Raw genomic sequence first — 11,523 nt, forward strand, 5'->3', positions numbered from 1 at the left:
TTTGTTTGTGATAAATATTATATAATTGTAGACTAACTAGAATTAAAAGATTCATCATATAATTTACAGATAAAGTGTGCAATTAGTTTTTGTTTTAATCTATATTTAATACTTCATGTATGTGCTGTAAGATTCGATGTGACGGGGAATCTTGAAAACTTTTTGGTTTTTGGAGTTAACTAAACAAGGCCTTACAAATAGCCTTACAAGTTGCCGAAGTTGTTATATATACATAATTATATAAAAACTATCCAAATTCAAAAGTACCATCTTATGATTTTGAAGGCCGAAGTTCAATTTCAAAGATTGTGGCGACTCAAATTTTGTTTTATACTTTCAAATGGATAGTATTATGTGAGAACACAAATTTTTGATAGGCACACCTTGTAATTGTACTAGCAAATTTATCAAGAAATACAACTTTAAATGGTTTCCGAATCATACTGTCTTTAAATTGGCATAGTGTCTTATATCGACTAAAGGTGTCACCTCTTGCACATTAGTTGTCAGTCTAGCTATCACATGGTGATGATATTTGCTAGCTAAGAACGACCTATTGTAAATTATAACCCGAGGTGTCTTGCAATATAGCTACAACCACTGCCACATACCACTTTAAGTTTATGTATTCGAAACCTTCTTGTATACCAAGTAGTATTAGCACAAGTATATGCGCGACATGGTAATCTATCCCAACAATAATCTAGCATTACTACTTACTATTGTCTCCCCACCTCTCCGGATGCCTGTGTCTAGGGTTGATTTATTTCTCTCATGTGAACCGCGTACCTCCACAAAGTTCTTTGGTACATGCCTTGGTGCACCAGATACATCTAGTGTACCGTTTACATTTGATAAATGGCTAAAGAGAGTGCGTGAATTGGTCTCTAAAAAATTAAAGCAACACACGTTAGCCCATGCAATTCTACTCACCGTTTGCACGGTTCAAACCCTAGAACTAAAAGAATGAGACTAAGACCATCACACTAAACATGTGCTTAGTCACGATAACACTAATATATATAGTCCTTAATTGTGCAAATAAGACATATGACTAAAAGCACATTATCATGGAGAAAGACACCCAAGATTTTTGCAACCAAATGAATATATATAGCAAAACACTTGTGAAGACATATTGTGAAGAAATGGCATATGTAGAGTCATGCAAGCTTAAAAGGCTGAAACGATTTCTATCTTTGATCTTGAGTATATGTATGTCATACCATTAAGATTTAAGAAGGATGAAACATTGATTGTGTTGATAGCCTTGGTGCTCAAACTAACTAACCCAAGAGAGAAACACTTGTCACAAACACTTGGGAATGGTGGTCCTGAAGCTTGTTTTTAGTTGGGATGAATAGACCTCTAAATAAGTTTTAAGTTGAGTCTAAGATCATTGAAATCTTGGCACTTATTTTAGAGACACATGCACATACCTCCACGAAGTAATTTGCTGCATCTTTGTTGTATTGTTTACATCTATATATCATTTACGTTTGGTAATGGTGTGATTATTGTGCCCTCTGTTGTGTACTAGTTACACTGCATTGTGTTATGAGCTATGACATCATTTACCTTGTGTAAAACTATTTAAAAATTTAACAATCTAAAAAGTAATAAGAAATTTTTATGTTACTACTTTTGCTTCTACGTTGAAATATCATGGTACATTTGATGGTGCAAATTAAAAAGGTGACGCACCAAGTTGATTTTGTGGATAAATCTATCAATGTTTTCCTCGTTGCACAAACGTTCACTCTTGAACAAGAGAATGTGTTGGAGGGTATTGATAACCTATTGAGAGTTCTCGTGGTTAGTGCTCTTTGGGTGAGCCCTGTGGGTGCTAACATGCACCGGCTTGTTCACTGGCAAGGAAATGTGAGATGTAAGTACATGTGGTTGTGACACAGAGCATTTTGATCATAATTAGAACTTTAATCATGCTCAAGTTATTTGTTATAGAGTTGTAACTAAATGTTGTAGTGAAGATGTGGAGATATGGCACGTGTAGCTAATCTATTTCGATATGTACGACTTCAATTATATAGTTATATATGATGGTGAGAGTATCACACTTACTCCATTCCAAATCAAAAGACTCGTTTTGACTTTTTCTAGATACATAACTTTTGCTGGAGACTTAGATATACACTATGTCTAGATACATATTAAACGGAATGTATCTAGAAAATCCAAAGCGTCTTACAAATTAGGAACAAAGGAAATATTATATAGTACATGTGTATCTATTGTATCTTGCAAATTGCATCTATTTTCTATGAACTACTTTCCTTACAGAAATGATGCAATTCTAGAATGTATTTTCATTGAAATGTTCTTTAGCTAGGTGTCAATGTGCCATTGGGCGAGAGGGAGCGCCAATGATGTACACGGCCACACGGGAGCTCAAGGCCGGCACGGTGCCTGCCTGCCTGCCTGCCTGCCTGGTTAGAGTTGAAAACTGGACTACTACTACTACTACTGGAACAGCATACTAAATTTTGCTCTGATGATGATCCCAATGTTGGTAGGGAAGTGCTTCAGCCGTTCAACCACGGATCATATCACTTTGGCTGACCGGCATCTACATGGAGTAGGTGTTTTCCATTTCCATTTATTTATTTATTTATTTATATGAAAACCCAAAAAAAAAAAACACTATTGAAGGGGAAGAGAAAGGGGGAAATGAAATGTAAAACAAAAAAAAGGTCCCACCGGGATTCGAACCCAGGTCGCCAGATTCAAAGTCTGGAGTGCTAACCACTACACCATGGAACCAATTTGTTTATTTTTTATTTCCTACAGAATTATTATATATAATAAAGAAACGATTCTCAGACCACCAGGATAGGTGTTCATAATCATGGAAACACAGAAGCTGGACAGTGTCTGCCCATTCCTCCTCCTCCTCCAGCCGACGCAGCAGCACTCCCTTTATTTCCCAGCTTCATCGCCGTCGTCCTCAACTCAAAGCGCCTCCCGCGTCCTGCAGGTCCAAGTCCAAGACGACCAATGCAACAAGCACAAGAATTAAGCTGCGCGTACGTGGAGGTGGAGGTGGAGGACGACATCGATCTTCATTCGGCACGTCCTCCGGCGGCATCGGCGAGGCCGTACGTCACGGTGAAGGGCAGGCATCCTGAAGCAGGTCAACCTCGAGACCGGCCGGCGGCATCATCCCCATCACCGTCCTCTTCCTTCCATCGGCGACGACCATGCCGCTCAACCTGTACTGCAGTGTTTTTTATATTATATGTTTTTTTTTAATGTTCGTATGTTATACATGTAATGTTCTATGCTGTATTCTGTAATATTTTTATAGTATTCATGTGATGTTCTATAATGTTTTTAGTGATATTCACACAATATACATATGATGTTTTATGATTTATTTAGTGATATTTATGTAATATGTATACAATGTTCTATAATAGATTTAGTGATGTTTTACAGTGTATTTAGTGATGTTCAGTTAGCGTACCTATGATATTCTATAGTCTGTTTTAGGATGTTTAAAAAGTATCCATGTGATATTTTCTTTTTAATGTTTCTCTGTTACATTTTTTATTTTTTTTTCTTATGATTTGCTCTAAATTTTATTTTTTATTTTATGTTATGTATTTATTTATTTTTATGTATTTTATAATACCAATACCAAACCTCTAATACTAGAATACTGGTCTCATAATCTGAGAATATTTTTCTTACAAAGACAGAATATTATTCTCTGAACCTAAAATATTGTTTGTGCTCAATAAAAAATATTATATTTTTATAGGATAAATATTTATTAAAAATATATTTAAATATATCTATGTGAAATCTTGTTTTGAAAGATTGATTGCAAGAAATCTGATGGTATAATAAAAATTTATTTGGACAGTTATGACTTTTTTTAGTTAGTCGTAAATTATCATGCACGAGAGCTGACGTGGTTTTGTGGTCCCACCGCGGCGTGCTGTTGCCGCAGCCCCCCTGCATCCTCCCCTCTATTTTGTATTTTTTATTTTATTTGTCAATTTTTTTTCAGGGAATCCCGAGAGATATATATCCCTCAATATATACGTCATTTGAAATCTGCAAATATAAATGCGTTAGTTGACCATAAGAGGAAATCCTTGAGATATGTATATGGTAGGTGGGTTCACCTATTAATTCGTATCTACTAGTAGTAAGTATTATTAGCTACTAGGACAAACATATATTTGACATGACGAATTAAAAATAAGTTGGATTTTCAAATTTGAAACTAGGCCCGGGCCGGGAGTGGCCAACGCGCGCGCGCGTTTGAGCAAATGCGGCTCCGGCATATGCATTCGCGATTTCCCACCGCCCAGTTCAACTTTCCATGTGTTTTCGGCTCAAACGCGGCACTTGTACATAGATATATATATATAGTATTGGTTTTACACTAGCTATGTCTCTAAATTAATAAAGCAATTTTATTAATCCATTTAATTTTGTGTGTATACAATATATATCTAGCTAGCTAGGCCGGTGGTGGTAACATCCATTGACTTGCTTAGTTTATTCGATCGTATCTCCTGGTCAATCAAATCAGTGACGACGACCTTGTGTGAACGCTAATCAATTATTAATACTCCATATCTCCATAGATATGATCGCGAGCACAAGCAGCCTCTCCTTCTCATAATGTCTGCCTGGCTGCCTCTATATCTACGACCTGGTTGGTACCCGGCCCGGCCGGTGGACTGATCGTCGATCCTTTCTCATGTCCATTTAGAATCACCATGGCCGCCGGCGGGTCGTCGTCGTCAAAGCCAACAAACAACAACAAGGTTTTGCGGGTGTGGGAAATGCTGGACGCCAACGACAGGGCTCGTATGGCGTACAAGCGGCTTCTCGCTCGTCCAACCATGCTTGAGGTTGCCAAGAACGTGATTTGCCTCCTCCTCTGGATGGAGACGACCATTGGTGTCAAAGTCCTCCAACAAGTACTGGAGGAGATGATGAGCAGAGACGACGACGACGACCCCTGCAATAAGCAGCAGAAGCACTACCAACTCGCTCTGCTCATCAAGGAGGCAGATGGCCTATACAGCTACCTCCTTGATGAGCCTGACGACGCATTGCCGGAACCCCTCGTCTGTAACATCCCCACCATCGTGTCCCTCTGCGGTGGAGGAGGCAGGCTGCTCGACTTCAGATTCTTCAAGGTCCACAAACAAGTCGTCGCACGTGGCGTCGCCGTCATTCGGGACACCGTCGCCGCACTTGTCTTCAACGAACACCTTCACGCCATGCTGCGTGATTTTGAAGACGACCTTCACTCCAGTCTGATGAGCCAACCAGCTCCAGCTCTAGAGCTCATGGAGCGGTTCGTCCCCATGTCCACCACGCCCCCCGAGGACTCGAGGATGGTGTTCCTTGCCTTCTCCGTGTCCAAGAAGGCCGGTCGTCGTGCCCATGGTATAAGCTCACAAGACATCATCCACCACTTTGAAGGGTATGTATGTATGTATGTGCGTGCTAGCTCATCTGATGGAGTTGTTGTATTTCCATATATATATATATATATATATATATATATATATATATATATATATATATATATATGCTCTCTGTTCATTCCTCTAGCAGGAGGATTAGTTTTTTTTTTCCTTCATGCGTACGTGGGGGTTAATTTTGTGCAGAGTTTTTGGGTTTCCGCGTCACATCGAGCGCGTTGAAATAGAGCAGCCATGCACAGGCCAGGACTCCAAGCATGGGATCATTTTATTCAAGAGCCCGGAGAAGATGAAGGAGGCCATGTTCGGGGAGACCTCAGCATTCTTTAGGATCAAGTCGCATGACATTTGGATGCAGTGCTACATGCCTCCGTTCTAATTAAGCTCATTGAATCAACTACAATATATAACCAATTCACCTATCAGTGGTTGGTGTTTTTGATTTGGCAAATAATGGATTTTTTTTTTGTTATTGTTGTTTTCCGGTTGAAATTTCTAGTCGATTTCGATCCTAATAGTATTATATATGCAATGCAAGCTACACATACAAATTTGTCACCGCTAGCTTGTTTGTTGATTTCAAGTACTAGTATCAGTCATGCATCGTGTGATTTCTATATCTTCACCTTCTTCCCATGGAATCAGATCCTACGACTTCCTTCTCCTTGATCGTCTACGCAAACTTAGGGCCCCTTTGGCAGCGCTCGTGCCGCTCCATTCCTCGTGAGAATCAGCGGAGCGCAGCCGAATGCCTCAGCTTCATGCCGGTCTGCGTGGGAATCGCTTCCACCGCTCCGTACAAATTGCACGTCAGGTTGGGAGCGAAAAAAACCCACTCCCCCGAACATGTCCTTGCCTCCAATGCGTTGTCCATCTCCGCGGACGCGCCCTTGTTCTCCTCCAACAAAGCACTACTCCCCCTTCACCGCCGGCACACCCTACGCCGTTGTCTTCAAGCCTACCATCACCATCGCCTCTGAGCCTATTGTCGGTGAGATCTAGCCTACCCTTCTCTTCCCCGCACCTCTTTTCTTCTCCATCACAGAGATCCAGACTGCTCTTCTTTCCCTCTCGCCTCTATTCTTCTCCATCGCCGAGATCTAGCCAAACTTTCCTCTTTCGCTCCATGGTTCGGAGCTGGAGCTGTCGTGGATTCCTACCAAACGGCACCGCTCCAAGCATGGAGTGCAAGGGAGCAACAATAGTGGAAAGCGAGAGTAGGAGCAAGTGAGAGTGGCTTAGGAGCGCTGCCAAAGGTGCTCTTAGAACTAATCAAGGAGCTAAAGTTGATTGAAGGTCAACACTTTGCACCCTCTACTTATTGCCACATTTGACATATTAAAATAACCTCCTACATATCCATGTTTTTGCCATTGTTGACCTGGATCTTCTTGGATCTTCTTTTTGAGATCTTCAAAGGCCATATAATCCTCGCCCGATAGCATCTCTAAAGTCGTCCTTATGATGCTTTTAGGATCAATCTCAAAGGGACATGTATCTTACCGGCCATAGTGGCCGATTTATCCATCCCCAATGGAGTTGCAAAAGTATTGGCACTAATCTGGTCCCACACTAAAAGAGGCAGATCGCTTGAATCACGCAATGATTGGCTCATAACGAACCCAAGAAAACCAATTAGACTTGTTTCGGAAATCGGCCAGACCTGTTTCCATAGATTTCCTATGAAAAAAAAAACTAAGAACCCTCCAAGGAAGGAGCTCATCGGGAAGTGGCACCAAGGGTTGTTCTAGAGTTGGAAGGATACCTAAAATGCCTACAAACACCATCGACCCGAGGAGTTTGTACAACAATAAATACTATGTTTGGAAATGGTCGAAAAGTTAAGTCGATCGTATCATGTTTTGATCGATTGCTAGATACATTGGTGGCCCTTCATGTGTAGGTGGGAAGGTCTTGTGCTTCATTAGAAGTCGAAACCTTTACAAATCTCTTGTGAAAATACAACTCCTAACTCGGATCTAGCTGTCAAAGCTCAAAGGGTTAGGAATTGGCCTGGAATTCTCTCACCTGGGCTCGAAACCAAATTAGGCATCCTACATCTGCATTTCTATCGTCTTCGCGAGGGTTACACGATAGTAAAGTCAAATTATTTATTTAAGAAAGTCTTCAAAACTAGAAGAGTCCGTTTTCACAGTACACCTAGCGTTAATCCATTCGAGGTTTAACTTGAGGCGCCGGGTCTTGAGACCGGTTCTATCATCGTAGCCATGTCATCATGGACAGACGAAACATGACCGGCCACCTAAGGCCTTGTTTGAGTACACTTTAATCCATCCGGATCCATTTGTATTGGGCCAGATTGAAGTGTTGTCAAACCAGGCTTAACAAGAATGTTAATATTATCGTTTCTTTTTTAGAATAAGTATTGGAAAATACAAGGGCACCGTCCGCTTGGCAATGGCAAGGTTCCACCACAAATGAAATAGAAGATGCATGGATGTTGAAAAGGCAAGGCAATGCACTCTTGGCTGTCGGATTCATCGTTGGTGCGCGCATGTGGAAGTACTAACGCGAAAAATTTTAGATTTTGCTACTGTAGCACTTTCGTTTGTATTTGATAATTATTGTTCGATCATAGATTAACTAGACTCAAAAGATTCGTCTCGCGAATTACAGACAAACTGTACAATTAGTTATCTTTTTTATTTATATTTAATGCTTCATGCACGTGTCTAAAGATTTGATGTGACATAGAATCTTAAAAAATTTTAGAAACTAATGACCTGGCTCTGAATCAATGCAGGCATGAACTAGCCGACGCTGCAAAAGGCTACTCAATCTGCCTGCTCAATCTTGTCCTCCCGCTTTTATATATAATAAACAGCTGCAGCTTAGTAATAATATTAGTACACTACTGAAAGTCTAATCAAGCGAGAAGATTTGAATTGCCAGTTTGCCACTGCAACTGCTGCTGCTGGCAACTAGTCTTTATCCTAGGAATAGTCTTTGGGCGACTTTCTATATGTTGCTGCTGGCAACTAGTCTACGTATTGTGTATTATATATGTACTATGTTAGGCCTTGTTTAGTTTCGAAAAATTTTGGGAAATGGACACTATAGCATTTTCGTTTGTATTTGACAAATATTGTCCAATCATGGACTAACTAGGCTCAAAAGATTCGTCTCGTCAATTTCGACCAAACTGTGCAATTAGTTTTTATTTTCGTCTATATTTAATACTCCATGCATGCGTCTAAAGATTCGATGTGACGGGAAATGTGAAAAATTTTGTAAAATTTTCTGGGAAGTAAACAAGGCCTTAGAAGAAATTCCTGTAGCTTGTGTTCCTTCCCTACTGTAACCAACAGTACCGGAAGTAAAGATGTTAAGAAGAAGGGGGGGAAAGGGAAACACCTCAGCTCAGACACTGACTGGTGACTATTGGCGGCTATATATTGTACTAAGTCAGTCTCCTCTCCGGTTCTATGATGGTGATCTTTGTTCTTGAAACCATTGAGAAAGTGACGCTCCACTCGAAGTTGCATATTCTATTCTACAGTAGTGGTATATGGTATATACCAACAGCAACTTGCTTCAATTCGCATGTACTCCCATGCCGTGTATATTCAGGTGTGTTTTAAATGCAGAATCCTGTGCTCTTGCTGGTGATTGAATCTAATCTAGCTAATCCAGGGAGCAGGTAAGCAGTGTGTGTATGTACTGAAAGCGATGGTGGTGGTGGTGGTGGTGGGCTGATGAGAGGCAGCAGCTGGGCAAGGGCAAGGCTGCCATCATACTAGTATTCCTAGATATAATTAGGTCAGGCAACCAGCACTAGTTAGTATTGGAAATCCTATTCACTTCACGGATAAGGAACGAACTAGGGTGATAGATGCACAGAGCCACAGAGAGATGAGGCGAGGTCCCTTTCGGTTGGTGTATATGCATTGCTCATTTCATCTGCTCTGCGCCTCTGCGTCTTCGTGATGGTATTATTAGTATTACTTACAACAAGTGCGTGCCGCCTGGACGGCTGGACTGGACTGGACTGGACAGGATGGATGCACCGTCATCGCCATCGTAAATAACGACTAGAATACAAGCCGATCCCATCCCATCCCATCCCATCTAGCCTGCATAGTGTTACAGACAAAGCAAATGGGATGGGATGGAGAGGAAGAAAAGAAAAGAAAAGAAAAGAAAAGAAAAGAAAAGGCGGCAGCGGCAGCGGCAGCACCTGCTCCGTCCGTCGTTGGTTGGACTGACTCATCAGCTCAGCTCCACAAAGAGAAAGAGGGCACCCCACCACCCACACATCCCCCCTGTCGTCGCTGTTTATCTCCGCCCGCCGGGGCCTCCTCTCCTCGTCTTCTCGATCCCTCCCACCACGCCTCCACCATAGCCCCTGCCCCTGCCCTGATAAGCTAAGCTTGTGGTTGAGGTGCGTTCCTGCACAGAAAGCGTGCAGGTGCAGCAGAGATCAGAGGAGGACAGCTGGGATCCCAACCAATCCCATGGACAAGTACGAGCCCGTTCGTGAGATCGGGGCGGGCAACTTCGGGGTGGCCAAGCTCATGAGGAACAAGGAAACCAGGGAGCTCGTGGCCATGAAGTTCATAGAGCGAGGAAACAGGGTGAGTAGAAGTAGAAGTAGAAGTAGAGTCCTTTCATTTCCTTTCCTTTTGCCATCTGATCTATCTAGTCTAGTCGATGGATTATTCCTTCCTTGTATCTATATTATGGGCTATGGATGCCTGAAAGTGAAACAATCCAATCCAATCCAATCCAAGCAGATCGACGAGAACGTTTTCCGCGAGATCGTTAACCACCGTTCCCTTCGGCACCCCAACATCATCCGTTTCAAGGAGGTGGTTCTGACCCCGACGCACCTGGCGATCGTGATGGAGTACGCGGCCGGCGGTGAGCTGTTCGAGCGCATCTGCGAGGCCGGCAGGTTCCACGAGGACGAGGCCCGCTACTTCTTCCAGCAGCTGGTGTGCGGGGTGAGCTTCTGCCACGCCATGAACATCTGCCACCGGGACCTCAAGCTCGAGAACACGCTGCTCGACGGCAGCCCCGCGCCGCGCCTCAAGATCTGCGACTTTGGATACTCCAAGTCCTCCGTGCTGCACTCCAGGCCCAAGTCAACGGTCGGAACGCCGGCCTACATCGCCCCCGAGGTCCTGTCGCGACGAGAGTACGACGGCAAGCACGCAGATGTATGGTCCTGCGGCGTCACGCTCTACGTCATGCTCGTCGGAGCCTACCCGTTCGAGGATCCAAAGGATCCAAAGAACTTCAGAAAGACAATCTCGGTCCCTAGTGCTACTCTTTTCTCTTAATTTTCTGCAATTGCAAATGCTCCTTTCTTCTGAAAGGAAATTTGCTTCTTTTTTTTTTTTTTCTGGCAGCGCATCATGTCCGTGCAGTACAAGATCCCCGAGTACGTGCACGTCTCCCACAACTGCCGCCACCTCCTCTCCCGCATCTTCGTCCAGAACCCCTACAAGAGGATCACCATGAGCGAGATCAAGAGCCACCCATGGTACCTCAAAAACCTGCCCAGGGAGCTCAAGGAGGAGGCACAGGCAGCCTACTACAGCCGCCGGGGAGTGGGAGACGCCGCCGCCGGCAGCAGCAATGCCAATGGCAATGGCAATGCCAATGCCGTGGCACCAGCAGCCTACTCGTCGCAGAGCGTGGAGGAGATCATGAGGATCGTTCAGGAGGCGCAGACGCTGCCCAAGCCCGCGAGGCCCGTCTCCGGCTACGGCTGGGACGCCGCCTCCGACGACGACGACGACCAGTACGAGGAAGAAGCAGAGCCCGAGGAAGAAGACGACTACGACAGGACGGTGCGGCAGGTACACGCCAGCGGGGAGTTCGACATGAGCAGGCTCCAAATCTGACATGGCACACACCTCTCTCTCTCTCTCAGTTCCTCTCTTGGCAATTGCCAACAACCCACCACCACAGCTTAAGCTTAGCAGTCAGTTTTGTGTTGTGAAAAAATTGCGCACCTGTAACCCCGCAACGCTCCCCTGGTTTCAATTCAGATTCAGATGCATTTTTCAGTCCCTGCATTTTTTTC

At 43.4% G+C, this 11,523-nt stretch overlaps 2 protein-coding genes and 1 non-coding gene across 3 annotated transcripts; 2 read left to right on the plus strand and 1 right to left on the minus strand.

Annotated features, from left to right (window-relative positions):
- On the minus strand, positions 2,710-2,781 carry TRNAQ-UUG. The gene has a single exon. It is a non-coding gene; the product is annotated as a tRNA-Gln (tRNA).
- On the plus strand, positions 4,618-5,943 carry LOC8055472. The gene is made up of 2 exons (XM_002447331.2): positions 4,618-5,470; positions 5,658-5,943. Exons 1-2 carry the CDS (start codon positions 4,755-4,757, stop codon positions 5,848-5,850), a joined length of 909 nt encoding a protein of 302 aa, XP_002447376.1. The 5' UTR covers positions 4,618-4,754; the 3' UTR covers positions 5,851-5,943.
- On the plus strand, positions 9,710-11,515 carry LOC8076517 (serine/threonine-protein kinase SAPK5). Its single transcript, XM_002447332.2, has 3 exons — positions 9,710-10,066; positions 10,226-10,747; positions 10,844-11,515. The coding sequence occupies exons 1-3, from the start codon at positions 9,947-9,949 to the stop codon at positions 11,339-11,341; spliced, it is 1,140 nt and encodes a 379-aa protein (XP_002447377.1). The 5' UTR covers positions 9,710-9,946; the 3' UTR covers positions 11,342-11,515.

Source organism: Sorghum bicolor, chromosome 6 (assembly GCF_000003195.3).
Source record: "Sorghum bicolor cultivar BTx623 chromosome 6, Sorghum_bicolor_NCBIv3, whole genome shotgun sequence".
NCBI lineage: Eukaryota > Viridiplantae > Streptophyta > Magnoliopsida > Poales > Poaceae > Sorghum > Sorghum bicolor.

Excerpts from the sequence above, each read along its gene's own strand:
- LOC8055472 (XM_002447331.2), top strand. The coding sequence starts at position 4,755 with ATGGCCGCCGGCGGGTCGTCGTCGTCAAAGCCAACAAACAACAACAAG. Across the intron at positions 5,471-5,657 it reads ATCATCCACCACTTTGAAGG|AGTTTTTGGGTTTCCGCGTC; the intron begins GTATGTATGTAT and ends AATTTTGTGCAG.
- LOC8076517 (XM_002447332.2), top strand. The coding sequence starts at position 9,947 with ATGGACAAGTACGAGCCCGTTCGTGAGATCGGGGCGGGCAACTTCGGG. Across the intron at positions 10,067-10,225 it reads TCATAGAGCGAGGAAACAGG|ATCGACGAGAACGTTTTCCG; the intron begins GTGAGTAGAAGT and ends CAATCCAAGCAG. Across the intron at positions 10,748-10,843 it reads ACTTCAGAAAGACAATCTCG|CGCATCATGTCCGTGCAGTA; the intron begins GTCCCTAGTGCT and ends TTTTTCTGGCAG.